This window comes from Ranitomeya imitator, chromosome 1 (genome assembly GCF_032444005.1).
Source record: "Ranitomeya imitator isolate aRanImi1 chromosome 1, aRanImi1.pri, whole genome shotgun sequence".
NCBI lineage: Eukaryota > Metazoa > Chordata > Amphibia > Anura > Dendrobatidae > Ranitomeya > Ranitomeya imitator.
Genome location: NC_091282.1, coordinates 610,927,131 through 610,944,517, shown reverse-complemented (window position 1 = coordinate 610,944,517; position 17,387 = coordinate 610,927,131). Strand labels below are relative to the sequence as shown.

The 17,387-nt window shown below is 46.1% G+C and overlaps 1 protein-coding gene across 5 annotated transcripts in view; it reads right to left on the bottom strand.

Annotated features, from left to right (window-relative positions):
- Window positions 1-17,387, bottom strand: part of LOC138681682 (farnesyl pyrophosphate synthase-like) — a 114,422-nt gene that overhangs the window by 35,611 nt on the left and 61,424 nt on the right. For 3 of the 5 annotated variants that reach the window (XM_069769440.1, XM_069769457.1, XM_069769474.1), the window contains exon 2: window positions 16,021-16,543. The exons of 1 other annotated variant lie outside the window; for it this stretch is intronic. In XM_069769440.1, coding sequence (XP_069625541.1) covers window positions 16,021-16,422 — 402 coding nt within the window. In that variant the 5' untranslated portion in view covers window positions 16,423-16,543. The remainder of the gene's footprint in view (window positions 1-16,020; window positions 16,544-17,387) is intronic. One more of the 5 variants, XM_069769448.1, reaches the window with a different exon arrangement.

The following is a 17,387-nucleotide window of genomic DNA, read 5'->3' as shown; positions in this document are numbered from 1 at the left end:
TGCTACATACATGTTACATACATGCTACATACATACATACTACATACATACCATACAGTACACACATACAGTACATTAAACATAGAGTTCATACTCACCATTACTTGTCACTTTCTTCCCCGAAGCCAGTGTCATCTGTAAAAAAATATTGAAATAACAAACAACCAATATACTCCCTGTCCGAAGAAATCCACGAGTGTTCCACGACGATCTCCCGTGGAGAACGGCAGCATCAGCTGTTGCGACCGCTCTCTAGGGGCTCCAGTAACATAATGACCGGAGGAAGGTATCCTTCCGCACTGTATTCCTCCGTCGCTGTAAAAAAAAAAAATAGTCCCTAGTCTCACTTTTGGCATTGTTGTATGAGAAATTTTCCCACACAGCAATTGCCATAAAGTGAGACTTTGAACTATAGTAACCTCAGTGATGCACTGCAGGAGCCATTGTCTCCTGTCAGTGTGTCACTGAGGGTCCTATAGAGCAGTGACATCACCCGATGTCACTGTTCTATAGGGGAGATCGTCATGGGACACTCGTTATTAATTGGACTATGGCGGACAGGTAGTATACACAAAGAAAAGAAAAGAAAATATGCGGCACTCACCCCAATTTAGCAGTGGAAAACGTGAAATTTAATGGAGAAAATGAGCAGAAACATACATCAGTCAGGACATCAGGTAAGCAGGAGGGTGCGGTACTGGAGCTTGTCCAAGCTCCAATACCGCACCCTCCTGCTTACCTGATGTCCTGACGGATGTATGTTTCTGCTCATTTTCTCCATTAAATTTCACGTTTTCCACTGCTAAATTGGGGTGAGTGCCGCATATTTTCTTTTCTTTGTGCATATATGGACTTCTGGCTCACATTTTATATGCAGAGCACCGCTACCCCTAGCATTCGTGACGCCTGACGTTTGGGATTCCGTTACCAGTCCTGCTTGCTAGAATTGTATCGCTCTAGTGCCGTCCTTTTCTATATACTTGTAGCGGCTCAGGACAGGTAGTATACGGTTTATTATTTTACGTTTTTTGCAGGCGCTGAAGTATGGTAAGTATGGTTAAATGAAGAATATTAAAATACTTTTTTCCTAATGTGTGTGTGTTTTATTAACCCTTTATTACTATTGGATTAATAATGGATAGGAGTCTTATTGACGCCTCTTCGTTATTAACCCGGCTTAATGTCACCTTACAATAGCAAGGTGACATTAACCCCTTATTACCCCATATCCCACCGCTACTCGGGAGTGAGAAGAGAGGGGGTAAGTGCCGGAATTGGCACATCTTACAGATGGGCCATTTCTGGGATGGCTGCGGACTGGTATTTGTAGCCGGGGGGGGGCAATATCCATGGCCCCTCTCTAGGCTATGAATATCAGCCCGCAGCTGTCTGCGTAGCCCTTCTGGCTATAAAATATAGGGGGACCCCACGTCATTTTTTTGGGGGGGGGTCCCCCTATTTTAATAGCCAGTAAATGCTAAGCAGACAGTTGCGGGCCGATATTCATAGCAGGCTACAGATATTGGTCCCCGGCCATCGGCTTTCCCCCTCTGGCGCAGAAAATTGCGCGGGAGCCCACGCAGTTTTGTTTTTTTAATTCAACGCTCATTAAGGCCTCTTTCACACTTGTGTCGGTACGGGTCCGTCGCTATGCCTGACGGCAAAAACCTGATGTGTGAAAGCTGCCAGATATATGGATAGATACATCTATGTATCTATAGATATATCTATTTATAAATACATCTATAGATAGATATATCCATAGATATATAATAGAAAGGCCGATGTTTCTAAGGCTACTTTCACACTTGCATTTTTAGCAATCAGTCGTTTTGGAAAAAAACGGATCCTGCAAATGTGCTCGCAGGATGCGTTTTTTACCCATAGACTTGTATTAGCGACGGATCGCGACGGATGGTCACACGTCGTGTCCGTCGTGCAATGGATCCGTCGTGTTTTGGCGAACCGTTGGCACGAAAAAAAACGTTCAAGTGAAGGTTTTTTTGCCCGTCGCGTCCGCCATTTTTTATCGCGCATGTGCGGCCGAAACTCCGCCCCCTCCTCCCCGGACTTCAGAATGGGCAGCGGATGCGTTGAAAAACTGCATCCGCTGCCCACGTTGTGCACAAACTTCACAACGTGCGTCGGTACGTTGGCCCGACACATAGCGACGGACCCGTACCGACACAAGTGTGAAAGAGGCCTTAGTGAGCATTGAATTATAAAAAAAAAACGGAAAAAAACAGCGTGGGCTCCCGCGCAATTTTCTGCGCCAGAGGGGGAAAGCCGACGGCTGGGGACCAATATCTGTGGCCTGCTATGAATATCAGCCCGCAACTGTTTGCGTAGCCTTTACTGGCTATTAAAATAGGGGGACCCCGCAAAAAAATGACGTGGGGTCCCCCTATATTTTATAGCCAGAAAGGCTACGCAGACAGCTGCGGGCTGATATTCATAGCCTAGAGAGGGGCCATGGATATTGGCCCCTTCCCGGCTACAAATACCAGTCCGCAGCCGCCCCAGAAATGATGCATCTGTAAGATGTGCCAATTCCGGCACTTAGCCCCTCTCTTCCCACTCCCGAGTAGCGGTGGGATATGGGGTAATAAGGGGTTAATGTCACCTTGCTATTGTAAGGTGACATTAAGCCGGGTTAATAACGAAGAGGCGTCAATAAGACGCCTATCCATTATTAATCCAATAGTAATAAAGGGTTAATAAAACACACACACATTAGAAAAAAATATTATATTAATATTCTTCATTTAACCATACTTAACATACTTCAGCACCTGCAAAAAACGTAAAATAATAAAACGGATACTACCTGTCCGCTGTAGTCCAATTAATAACGAGTGTCCCACGACGATCTCCCCTATAGAACAGTGACATCGAGTGATGTCCCTGCTCTATAGGACCTTCAGTGACACACTGACAGGAGACAATGGCTCCTGCAGTGCATCACTGAGGTTACTATAGTTCAAAGTCTCACTTTATGGCAATTGCTGCGTGGGAAAATTTCTCATACAGCAATGCCAAAAGTGAGACTAGGGACTATTTTTTTTACAACGGCGGAGGAATACAGTGCGGAATGATACCTTCCTCCGGTCATGTTACTGGAGCCCCTAGAGAGCGGTCGCAACAGCTGATGCTGCTGTTCTCCACGGGAGATCGTCATGGGACACTCGTGGATTTCTGCGGACAGGGATTATATTGGTTGTTTGTTATTTTCATGTTTTTTTACAGATGACTCTGGCTTCGGGGAACAAAGTGACAAGTAATGTTGAATATGAACTCTATGTTTAATGTACAGTATGTCTATATGTATGTCTTGTATGTAATGTATGAATGTACTGTATGTAGCATGTATGTAGCATGTATGTAGCATGTATGTAGCATGTATGTATGTACATAGTATGTATGCAGCATGTATGTATGTAGTATGTATGTAGTATGTATGTATTATGTATGTAGTATGTATGTAGCATGTATGTAGTATGTAGCATGTATGTATGTACATAGTATGTATGTAGCATGTATGTATGTAGTACGTATGTATGTAGTATGTATGTAGCATGTATGTAGTATGTAGCATGTATGTAGCATGTATGTAGCATGTATGTAGCATGTATGTAGTATGTAGCATGTATGTAGCATGTATGTAGCATGTATGTAGCATGTAGAATGTATGTAGTATGTATGTTTTTTTCCATTCAACACATTAGCCGGATGATGGGACTACTACTGTCCCATCATTGGCTAATGTGTCAATCACTGTCACTGTAGTAGGCATCGTCTGATGTGACTTGTAGTCCCATCGGACGATGCCTGCGCACAGGCACAGAGCCCCGGCAGCCCGCGCAGAGCCCCGCACTCCGCACAGAGCCCCGGCACGCCGCACAGAGTCCCGCACAGAGCCCTGGCACGCCGCACAGAGCCCCGGCACGCACAGAGCCCCGGCAGGCACGCACAGAGCCCCGGCAGGCACGCACAGAGCCCCGGCAGGCACGCACAGAGCTCCGGCAGGCACGCACAGAGCTCCGGCAGGCACGTACAGAGCCCGCCCGCACACACACACACACGCAGTCTCCGCCCACGCACCGCCCACACTCCATTATAGTGCATCATTGCACTATAGGAACTTTTGATTCCGGTATCTGATTGTGACGGGGTGTACGGCAGAGCAAGAAGGGACAACAGGCCAAGGGATGATTCCACAGATTTATTATCAAGAACGCTGGAACAACACATGCAGGTAGATCTACAGAGTCCACAATTAGTCCAACGTAACAGGTTCGGGGGCACCTCCCGATAATCCTTGTGCCAGGTAACAAAGCAATAGTCCCCACGAGTCCAAGGGATCCCAAAACAATCCCACGAACGACGAGATATGTCCTCAGCTCAAGTCTCGCCCCGTTCGCTTCCGCAGTCCCAGATGGACATGGGGTCTTGCCTCAGCTAAGAATCCCCACTCCTTCTCCTTCAAGGATCAACTCACATCTGATCTCAAAATAAGAATGGATTGTCTGAGCTCCTGGGATCCGCCCATGAAAGGGGGTAGGGGTCACACCTTCTATTCAATGGTTGGGTCCACCAGAGGATTCTAGACTGGCGGGCTCCACATAGTCTATGTAGTATGTACATTTGACTAGCCACCTGCTATGAGGAAGAATGGCTATTCCTCCACTAGTGATGTTGACAAAGCTTAATTACATTATAGCTTAGGGCTGCAAGTATTGGGGGAAGGAGACATATTGTTACAGGTGAACTCCCAGCACAAGAAAATACATAAATTACAGCTAATAGAAACCAGAGAACAGTTACATACATCAAATGGCATATTATTCAAATACAGGACAGGGCAAAAGTACATATCATGACAATCCCTTCCCCTCCCAATTTGTGTACGTACCAGGGACCTCTACAGGTCGCTGGTTAAGTACACACAGGCAGAGCGTAACTTACATGTGGCTTCATGCAGCCACGAATTGGCATCGTAGCTCTCCCACATCATTGCCCAGGAGAACATCTGCAGGCAGACCACCCATCACCCCAACCACACATCGCCTGACCCCAAAACCAAAGTTCAGATCCACAGTGGCTGTGGGAATAGTCCTCTATTGTCCACCAGCCAGTTCAATGACAATCCCAGGTCCTCGATGGATTGCCTCAGGCCGAACCACTCGGGGATCAGCCAGTGTGAGGAAAGCCCCTGAGTCACAAAATCCAATAAGTCTCTGTCCATCCAGCACGACCTCCTGCAAGTGCTTACCTCGATGAGCAGAAGTCGTCATAGCTGCAGGTCGCACACCATAAACTCCTAGTGGTGCAACATGGGTGGGTGAGGCACAAGGCCAGTCCTCACGTAGTGGTGACACGTCGTCCTCCTTGGCACTTGGCTGTACATAATTAATAATACGACTGGGTACAGGATTAATCCTCATTTGAACAGCTGGGCAGGAGGCTTGCAGATGCCCCGGCTGTCCACATCGATAGCATCTGTGCTGGGTCTCACTCCATCCAAGGCGTCCTCTTGGGCGAGGGGTAAGGGAACCTGGAGGCTGGCCCCCACCTGAAGATGCTGTAGGGTTTTGAGGACGACTCCTCCATGGGCTGGCTGGGCATGAGGCCTGCAGATGCCCCGGATGCCCACAACCATAACACCTGCGCTCTGCTACTTCCTCTCCTCGTCGTATTCCAGAAAACGCATTAGAAGCAACTGGAGGCACATTTACACGGGTATCAGCATGAGGTGGTGGCTTAGAGGAACGGGGAACAATGGGGACAGAAGAACAGGGGGCCACCGGTGTTGTGGAGCTGGTAGGCCTCTCTCCATCCTCCAACAGAAACCTCCACTGAGGCTTGATGGTGATGGTCAGCTAGAGCTGCAGCTTCTTCCACAGTGGCTGGTCTCCTCTCACGCACCCATTCCCGGATCTCAGCAGGGCACTTGAAGTAAAACTGCTCTTTTAGGATAACCGGGAGGAAGGTCTCCCAGGTTAAGGCCTCCTCTGCCTCCAGCCAGCGATGACATATTTGTTTGAGTCTGTGGGCATACATCTTGAAAGACACTTCCTCATCACAGGCTAAAGTACGGAACTGAGTCATGTAAGTGTCTGGGGTAACAGCATAATGTTCTAGAATAGTCCGTTTAATCTCCGCATACTCACAGTTCCCCTGAGGGTCCATAGCTCTATAGGCTGCGGCAGCTCCACCCTCTAAGAGCCCCACCAGATGTCGGACTCGGTCCCTTTCCGGGACTTCCATTAATCGACACTGATGCTCAAAGTCCTGGAAGAAGCCCTCAATGTCGCCTGCAGCCTCATTAAAGGGCTTGAAGTCTTTGCGGGACACTCTGGGGAGTTCCCTCATGGTCGGTGCTGGGGTTACAGTCTGTCTGGAGCTTCTAGCTGCTTCCAAAGCGATCTGCCTCTCCAGCAATGCCATCTCCTGAGCTCTATAAAGGCACGGATGATTGACCTTGTGGAGACCAAAACATCCAACACCGCGGAGACACCGCAAATGCAAGTAGAGGAGCTGCGGAGACACCATCACGTGTTTCTCAACGCAGGCAGTGAATAGCCAGGCCTTTCACCGGAAAGGAACAACCAAGGGAAGGGCAGCATCCAATAAAGGAAAACATCCAATAAAAGGAAAACCGCCTGGCTATTCACTGCTTGCGTTGAGAAACACGTGATGGTGTCTCCGCAGCTCCTCTACTTGCATTTGCATATTTGGGGGCAGTGTTCTGGATCACTGCATTGAGAAACACGTGATGGTGTCTCCGCGGTGTTAGATGTTTTGGTCTCCACGAGGTCAATCATCCGTGCCTTTATAGACTTTCTACTAAGCACTGCTCCTGATAGCCAGTTTCCTACTCCACACTGATGAGGGGCAAAAACCCCGAAACAGCTGTCTGTGGATGGATACCATGCTTGGCATAGGTGGTTTTCCATTATTGGATGTTTTCCTTTATTGGATGCTGCCCTTCCCTTGGTTGTTCCTTCCCGGTGAAAGGCCTGGCTATTCACTGCCTGCGTTGAGAAACACGTGATGGTGTCTCCGCAGCTCCTCTACTTGCATTTGCATATTTGGGGGCAGTGTTCTGGATCACTGCGTTGAGAAACACGTGATGGTGTCTCCGCGGTGTTGGATGTTTTGGTCTCCACGAGGTCAATCATCCGTGCCTTTATAGTAACATAGTAACATAGTTAGTAAGGCCGAAAAAAGACATTTGTCCATCCAGTTCAGCCTATATTCCATCATAATAAATCCCCAGATCTACGTCCTTCTACAGAACCTAATAATTGTATGATACAATATTGTTCTGCTCCAGGAAGACATCCAGGCCTCTCTTGAACCCCTCGACTGAGTTCGCCATCACCACCTCCTCAGGCAAGCAATTCCAGATTCTTACCGCCCTAACAGTAAAGAATCCTCTTCTATGTTGGTGGAAAAACCTTCTCTCCTCCAGACGCAAAGAATGCCCTCTTGTGCCCGTCACCTTCCTTGGTATAAACAGATCCTCAGCGAGATATTTGTATTGTCCCCTTATATACTTATACATGGTTATTAGATCGCCGCTCAGTCTTTTTTCTAGACTAAATAATCCTAATTTCGCTAATCTATCTGGGTATTGTAGTTCTCCCATCCCCTTTATTAATTTTGTTGCCCTACTTTGTACTCTCTCTAGTTCCATTATATCCTTCCTGAGCACCGGTGCCCAAAACTGGACACAGTACTCCATGTGCGGTCTAACTAGGGATTTGTACAGAGGCAGTATAATGCTCTCATCATGTGTATCCAGACCTCTTTTAATGCACCCCATGATCCTGTTTGCCCTGGCAGCTGCTGCCTGGCACTGGCTGCTCCAGGTAAGTTTATCATTAACTAGGATCCCCAAGTCCTTCTCCCTGTCAGATTTACCCAGTGGTTTCCCGTTCAGTGTGTAATGGTGATATTGATTCCTTCTTTCCATGTGTATAACCTTACATTTATCATTGTTAAACCTCATCTGCCACCTTTCAGCCCAAGTTTCCAACTTATCCAGATCCATCTGTAGCAGAATACTATCTTCTCTTGTATTAACTGCTTTACATAGTTTTGTATCATCTGCAAATATCGATATTTTACTGTGTAAACCTTCTACCAGATCATTAATGAATATGTTGAAGAGAACAGGTCCCAATACCGACCCCTGCGGTACCCCACTGGTCACAGCGACCCAGTTAGAGACTATACCATTTATAACCACCCTCTGCTTTCTATCACTAAGCCAGTTACTAACCCATTTACACACATTTTCCCCCAGACCAAGCATTCTCATTTTGTGTACCAACCTCTTGTGCGGTACGGTATCAAACGCTTTGGAAAAATCGAGATATACCACGTCCAATGACTCACCGTGGTCCAGCCTATAGCTTACCTCTTCATTAAAACTGATTAGATTGGTTTGACAGGAGCGATTTCTCATAAACCCATGATGATATGGAGTTAAACAGTTATTCTCATTGAGATAATCCAGAATAACATCCTTCAGAAACCCTTCAAATATTTTACCAACAATAGAGGTTAGACTTACTGGTCTATAATTTCCAGGTTCACTTTTAGAGCCCTTTTTGAATATTGGCACCACATTTGCTATGCGCCAGTCCTGCGGAACAGACCCCGTCGGTATAGAGTCCCTAAAAATAAGAAATAATGGTTTATCTATTACATTACTTAGTTCTCTTAGTAATCGTGGGTGTATGCCATCCGGACCCGGAGATTTATCTATTTTAATCTTATTTAGCCGGTTTCACACCTCTTCTTGGGTTAGATTTGTGACCCTTAATATAGGGTTTTCATTGTTTCTTGGGATTTCACCTAGCATTTCATTTTCCACCGTGAATACCGTGGAGAAGAAGGTGTTTAATATGTTAGCTTTTTCCTCGTCATCTACAACCATTCTTTCCTCACTATTTTTTAAGGGGTCTACATTTTCAGTTTTTATTCTTTTACTATTGATATAGTTGAAGAACAGTTTGGGATTAGTTTTACTCTCCTTAGCAATGTGCTTCTCTGTTTCCTTTTTGGCAGCTTTAATTAGTTTTTTAGATAAAGTATTTTTCTCCCTATAGTTTATTATTGCTTCAATGGTGCCATCCTGCTTTAGTAGTGCAAATGCTTTCTTTTTACTGTTAATTGCCTGTCTTACTTCTTTGTTTAGCCACATTGGGTTTTTCCTATTTCTAGTCCTTTTATTCGCACAAGGTATAAACCGCTTACAGTGCCTATTTAGGATGTTCTTAAACATTTTCCATTTATTATCTGTATTCTTATTTCTGAGGATATTGTCCCAGTCTACCAGATTAAGGGCATCTCTAAGCTGGTCAAACTTTGCCTTCCTAAAGTTCAGTGTTTTTGTGACTCCCTGACAAGTCCCCCTAGTGAAAGACAGGTGAAACTGTACAATATTGTGGTCGCTATTTCCTAGATGCCCGACCACCTGCAGATTTGTTATTCTGTCAGGTCTATTTGATAGTATTAGGTCTAAAAGTGCTGCTCCTCTGGTTGGATTCTGCACCAATTGTGAAAGATAATTTTTCTTGGTTATTAGCAGAAACCTGTTGCCTTTATGGGTTTCACAGGTTTCTGTTTCCCAGTTAATATCCGGGTAGTTAAAGTCCCCCATAACCAGGACCTCATTATGGGTTGCAGCTTCATCTATCTGCTTTAGAAGTAGACTTTCCATGATTTCTGTTATATTTGGGGGTTTGTAACAGACCCCAATGAGAATTTTGTTACCATTTTTCCCTCCATTAATTTCGACCCATATGGACTCGACATCCTCATTCCCTTCGCTAATATCCTCCCTTAAAGTGGACTTTAGACAATACTTTACATAGAGACAAACCCCTCCTCCTCTCCGATTTTTACGATCCTTTCTAAACAGACTGTAACCCTGTAAGTTAACTGCCCAGTCATAGCTTTCATCTAACCATGTCTCGGTTATTCCCACTATGTCAAAGTTACCTGTAGATATTTCTGCTTCTAGTTCTTCCATCTTGTTTGTCAGGCTTCTGGCGTTTGGAACAAAACAAAATCCTCTAAACTGCATGCTCGCAATCTCCTTGCTGTGGATTGTTTTAGAAATGTTCTTACCTCCCTTCTGAGTATGTTTTCCTGGTTCTTCTTTGTTCGAGTCTAATGTTTTTCTTCCCGTCCCCTCTTCTACTAGTTTAACGCCCTCCTGTGAGTGTAGCGAGACTTCTGGCGAATGTGTGTTTCCCAGGTTTGTTGAGGTGTAGTCCGTCTCTGGCGAGGAGTCCATCGTACAAGTAATTCACACCGTGGTCCAGGAATCCGAATCCTTGTTGTCTGCACCATCGTCTTAGCCAGTTGTTCGCATCAAGAATCCTGTTCCCTCTCCTGGTGCCATTCCCGTCTACTGGAAGGATAGAAGAAAAAACTACCTGTGCATCCAGTTCCTTTACTTTCTTCCCCAACTCTTCAAAGTCCTTGCAGATTGTCGGTAGGTCCTTCCTTGCCGTGTCATTGGTGCCAACATGTATCAGAAGAAATGGGTGGACGTCCTTGAAGCTGAAGAGCTTTGGTATCCTATCGGTCACATCCTTGATCATCGCACCTGGAAGGCAGCATACTTCTCTTGCGGTTATGTCCGGTCTGCAGATGGCTGCTTCTGTGCCTCTCAGATAGAATTATGTGTGCCTCTCTATATAGAATTATAGACTTTCTACTAGGCACTGCTCCTGATAGCCAGTTTCCTACTCCACACTGATGGGGGGCAAAAACCCCGAAACAGCTGTCTGTGGATGGATACCATGCTTGGCATAGGTGGTTTTCCTTTATTGGATGTTTTCCTTTATTGGATGCTGCCCTTCCCTTGGTTGTTCCTTCCCGGTGAAAGGCCTGGCTATTCACTGCCTGCGTTGAGAAACACGTGATGGTGTATCCGCAGCTCCTCTACTTGCATTTGCATATTTGGGGGCAGTGTTCTGGATCACTGCGTTGAGAAACACGTGATGGTGTCTCCGCGGTGTTGGATGTTTTGGTCTCCACGAGGTCAATCATCCGTGCCTTTATAGACTTTCTACTAGGCACTGCTCCTGATAGCCAGTTTCCTACTCCACACTGATGAGGGGCAAAAACCCCGAAACAGCTGCCTGTGGATGGATACCATGCTTGGCATAGGTGGTTTTCCTTTATTGGATGTTTTCCTTAATTGGATGCTGCCCTTCCCTTGGTTGTTCCTTCCCGGTGAAAGGCCTGGCTATTCACTGCCTGCATTGAGAAACACGTGATGGTGTCTCCGCAGCTCCTCTACTTGCATCTCCTGAGCTCTGTCCTAGGCTCTGTGAATGGCCTCCCTCGCCTCGGCTCTGTGAATGGCCTCCCTCTCCTGAGCTCTGTGAATGGCCTCCCTCTTATCGTCTATGGTGGCCTCTTCTCCCAGCAATGCCAACTCCTCCTCGTACCACACAACCCACTAACTTTTTTGGGTATTTACCTCCGGCTGCATTCTTTCCTCCTTTTGCTGTGAGGATCCTTCCTCAGCGTCATCTTGCAGGCGAACTCCTTCCAAAGCCTCAATAAGCTGCTCCTTGGAGAGTCCCTTAAAACGGACTCCTACTTCACGGGCCTTTGATTGTAGGCTCCCCAAAGTCCAGTTCTTGTACTCTGCGGTGTTGGTTCCCGATGTTGATGGGCCTTTGTCCTCCATTCCTTCTGCTCTGATCCCACTGCTGCCACCAGTTTGTGACGGGGTGTACGGCAGAGCAAGAAGGAACAGGCCGAGGGATGATTCCACAGATTTATTATCAAGAACGCTGGAACAACACATGCAGGTAGAGCTACAGAGTCCACAATTAGTCCAACATAACAGGTTCGGGGGCACCTCCCGATAATCCTTGTGCCAGGTAACAAAGCAATAGTCCCCACGAGTCCAATGGATCCCAAAACAATCCCACGAACGACGAGATATGTCCTCAGCTCAAGTCTCGCCCCGTTCGCTTCCGTAGTCCCAGATGGACATGGGGTCTTGCCTCAGCTAAGAATCCCCACTCCTTCTCCTTCAAGGATCAACTCACATCTGATCTCAAAATAAGAATGGATTGTCTGAGCTCCTGGGATCCGCCCATGAAGGGGGGGTAGGGGTCACACCTTCTATTCAATGGTTGGGTCCACCAGAAGATTCTAGACTGGTGGGCTCCACATAGTCTATGTAGTATGTACATATGACTAGCCACCTGCTGTGAGGAAGAATGGCTATTCCTCCACTAGTGATGTTGACAAAGCTTAATTACATTATAGCTTAGGGCTGCAAGTATTGGGGGAAGGAGACATATTGTTACAGGTGAGCTCCCAGCACAAGAAAATAAATAAATTACAGCTAATAGAAACCAGAGAATAGTTACATACATCAAATGGCATATTATTCAAATACAGGACAGGGCAAAAGTACATATCATGACACTGATATCGCAAAAGTATCGGAACTCGGTATCAGAATTTCGATACAGCGAATATCGGCCGATACCCGATATTTGCAGTATCGGAATGCTCAACACTACTGGGGACCAATTATCCTAGGTGCAGTACCCGGGCTGACCTAAGGGTAAGGGGGGCGCCAGAGAGCTACAAGTTCCAAACCGGAACTGGGAAGTGGGAGATAGATAAATCCCCTATAGAAAGAACCAGGGGCAACCAAACAACCCCGGTTCATGACAAATTGGTGTGAGTTGTGGAGATGATAAAGGTATCCACCCTGTGAACTGTGACAATACCTCTATACACCTACATGAAATACCGCTATATCTACACCCCGAATATATAATACCTCTACTCACCTACATGTAATACCGCTATATCTACACCCCCAAGATATAATGCTATACACCTACTTGTAATAACGCTATATCGACACCTACATATAATACTGCTATGTCGACACCCTGACATACTGTATAATACTTCTATACACCTCCAAGTAATAGCGCTGTATCGACACCCCAACAAATACTGCCTCAATACACCTACACGAAATACCATTAAATCAACACCCCGAACAAATAACGCTTGTATAGACCTACATGTAATACCGCTGTATATTGACACCCCCAACATAAAATACTTCACGATAGAGAATGAATGTCTGGCAATTGTGTGGGCCCTGAAGCATCTGCAGCCATACCTAAACGGACGCCAATTCAACTTGGATACGGACCACAGCCCCCTCAGCTGGTCACACACCATATCTGAAACGAATGGGAGGTTGCTACGCTGGAGCCTTGAGCTCCAGCAGTATCACTTTGCCATTCGCCACAAGAATGGCCATGACCACTGTAGCACCGATTATCCCAATGACGGGAGGTTGCGGACAGGCGTGCTGGAAACACCGGAGAGTGCTGACCCCTAGAGCCCTCTAAAGAAGGAAGGTGTGAAGGATGGGAGGGATTAATAATAGCTTACTATCCTCCTGAAATATGTGTAGCTGTAACAGGCCCAGCCTTCTTAACTTCTGAGAATGCCCAGATGAGAATTGCAGTTTAAAAGTCTGCTCATCTCGGCATGCTTAACATGTCACTCTCTGCAAGGAGAAACGTTACCACTTTGATTCTAACTTCTGAGAAGAAATTCACAACCCTACCAGCAAGCAGTCTCCTCCTTCCAGGGTCTCAATCCATTCTAACATCCCAGGGTGGGGAGATACATAGAATGGCTAGTAGGAGCCAGGTAGCAAAGCAATGTTTGGTCCCAAATCATAGCAGGGGCTCGGCAGGGTCAATGGTGCCCAAATCGCCTCCCTAAGAACGTTGATTAAGGAGTTATGACCCATCTTTGGTTTTAGAGTTTTTAGCTGCTAGAGGCAAGGGGAGGGGATTTTGGTTCAACCCAGAAGTCAGAAGGGGAGTGACTCAGAGGGGATAAAGGCTAGTGTAAAGGTACCGTCACACTAGACGATATCGCTAGCGATCCGTGACGTTGCAGCGTCCTCGCTAGCGATATCGTCCAGTGTGACAGGCAGCAGCGATCAGGCCCCTGCTGTGCTGTCGCTGGTCGGGGAAGAAAGTCCAGAACTTTATTTGGTCGCTGGACTCCCCGTAGACATCGCTGAATCGGCGTGTGTGACACCGATTCAGCGATGTCTTCACTGGTAACCAGGGTAAACATCGGGTAACTAAGCGCAGGGCCGCGCTTAGTAACCCGATGTTTACCCTGGTTACCATCCTAAAAGTAAAAAAAAAACAAACAGTACATACTTACCTACAGCCGTCTGTCCTCCAGCGCTGTGCTCTGCACTCCTCCTGTACTGGCTGTGAGCGTCGGTCAGCCGGAAAGCAGAGCGGTGACGTCACCGCTCTGCTTTCCGGCTGCTGTGCTCACACAGACAGTACAGGAGGAGTGCAGAGCACAGCGCTGGAGGACAGACAGCGGTAGGTAAGTATGTAGTGTTTGTTTTTTTTTACTTTTAGGATGGTAACCAGGGTAAACATCGGGTTACTAAGCGCGGCCCTGCGCTTAGTTACCCGATGTTTACCCTAGTTACCGGCATCGTTGGTCGCTGGAGAGCTGTCTGTGTGACAGCTCTCCAGCGACCAAACAGCGACGCTGCAGCGATCCGGATCATTGTCGGTATCGCTGCAGCGTCGCTAAGTGTGACGGTACCTTAAGGCAATGTGGTCTCTCGCTCTGTTATGCTTGCTGTTCACTTCGAAAGTGTGAGCCACGAAAGAGAGTAATGTGCTGTGAAGGAAATAGGAACCAGCTGGCAGCCCATACCCCTTGCGGCTCAGCAAACACATGGTCGAACAATCAAACTGATAATTAACATGACCCCTCTGCTCTTTATCTTTTGAACTTCAACCGTATTTGCAAAGTTGACCTATGTATAACCATTGTGTATATAGTGTATTGTCTAGTGTGCCCTTAAGGCGATTAAATATATAACATTTAACCTTGGGCTTCTTTTTTATCTTGATCCATGATTCCACATGTCCGCTTTCTCTGTTTAACGTTACATGCTACTGGGGCTGGTTTCTGGCCCGATATAAGCTCGGTCTGTTCTCAGGATTATATCTAACGAGGAACTGGTGGCAATCCTAAAAAGCTAGCAACGCTCTGTTTCACTGGTGCTAAAGAAAGGGGCCGCTCAGCCTGTCAGCGAGTGTGGCACCATGTCAGACTGCGTGGGCCACATCCTCTCACTTCCTGTGCCTCCTTTGTCTCGTGTGGAAAGTGGGTGTCTGTGTAAAACTGTACCAAGCTGACCTTAAAGGGAACCTGTCACCTGAATTTGGCGGGACCAGTTTTGGGTCATATGGGCGGAGTTTTCAGGTGTTTGATTCACCCTTTCCTTACCCGCTGGCTGCATGCTGGCCGCAATATTGGATTGAAGTTCATTCTCTGTCCTCCGTAGTACACGCCTGTGCAAGGTAATCTTGCTTTGCGCAGGCGTGTACTACGGAGGACAGAGAATGAACTTCAATCCAATATTTCGGCCAGCATGCAGCCAGCGGGTAAGGAAAGGGTGACTCAAACACCTGAAAACTCCGCCCATATGACCCAAAACTGGTCCCGCCAAATTCAGGTGACAGGTTCCCTTTAAGAGTCCCCTGGGAGTTGGAAACATTGGTTGTTGCAAGTGCAGAGACCACACTACATGATCCTTCTGAGGTAATAGTGACGACAGGTGGGGTGGCGAGGTGCGAGTTCATCACATTACCAACATATGATACCGCTGTATTGACACCTCAACATATAATACCTCTATACACCTACATGTAATACCGCTAGATCTGCACCCAGACATATGCCTCTATACACCTACATGTAATACCGCTATATCGACATACCCCACATATAATGCCTCTATATACCTATATGTAATACCGCTATAAACACCCCAACATATAATGCCTCAATACACCTACATGTAATATCGCAATATCTACACCCCGATATATAATCCCTCTACATCCACAATCCGACATATAATTCCTTTATATCTACCAATTATACCTCTTCTTTTTCTGCATAGTCGACTTGCTTGGACTTGTTCCCATCTCGAATGCTTGGCTTTTTGGATCCAACTCTTCCTCTTCTGGACAGAATTCTCCGAACAGTAGATGGGTGTAGCTGGATTCCACTCGTTGCTGCCAGTTCTAAGCTGATGGCACTGCTCGACATCTTCTGATTTAGAAGGGAAGTAAGCATGATTTGTGTTTCATCTGCTGCACTAAGTTTCCTTGGCCGACCACTGCGTCTGCGGTCCTCAACATTTCCCATTTCTTGATGCTTCTTTAAAAGAGCTTGAACAGCACATCTCGAAACCGCAGTCTGCTTTGAAATCTTTGCTTGGGAAAGACCTTGCTGATGCAGCATAATTACCTGGTGTCTTGTTTCTATGCTCAGTCTTCTCATGGTGTTTAACCTGTGATATGAAACAGTCTTCCACAACCTCACGTTTAAAGCAGAGTATGGCTGTTCCTCGCCCAGTTTTAATGCCCCTACAAGGCTGTGTCCGTTAATGACCGAATTTCACCTGCATATGAAAAGGATAATCATCACCTGTTGTGTAAAACTGTACAAGTCTGAAGAACGGATTATGGGTGGTCACCAAAAACTCATTTCATTTAAATTCCTCCTTTGTCCATTCACATTGAATTTTGTTAAAGTTTTTTTTCCAGCTATCTGGTCCCTTCTTATGTGTCCCAACGCCTCAGAACAATTGCTTTTCTACAAGGGCATCTATGTGTGGGTAAGTGGGTGCTACTAAAGTCAAACTGTTTGACGGAATCTGCTCCAATCTACATTGTACATGTGTGTAATGTAGAGTTGTATGTAATATATACTGTATATGTATAGTGTAGCGCTACACCATACAGGTGTGTAATGTAGGGCTGTGTGTAATATATATACTGTATATGTATAATGTAGCTCTACACTGTACATGTGTGTAATGTAGAGTTGTGTCTAATATATACACACACGGTCAAAATTTTTGGTGCCCCTCGTTTAATGACAGAAAAACCCACAATGGTCACAGAAATAACTTCAATCTGTCAAAAGTAATAATAAATTAAAAATCTATGAAAATAAAAGTCAGACATTGCTTTTCAACCATGGTTCCACAGAATTAAAAAAATAAATTAAAACTCATGAAATAGGCCTTGACAGAAATGATGGTACCCCTGAAATAATGTGACAAAAGGGACATCTACTATATAATTGTCTAAGGGTCACTTCCGTCTGTCTGTCTGTCCAGGATATTCATTGGTCGCGGCCTCTGTCTGTGATGGAAATTCAAGTCGCTGATTGGTCTCGCCAGCTGCCTGTCATGGCTGCCACAACCAATCAGCGACGGCCACAGTTCGATTAGTCCCTCC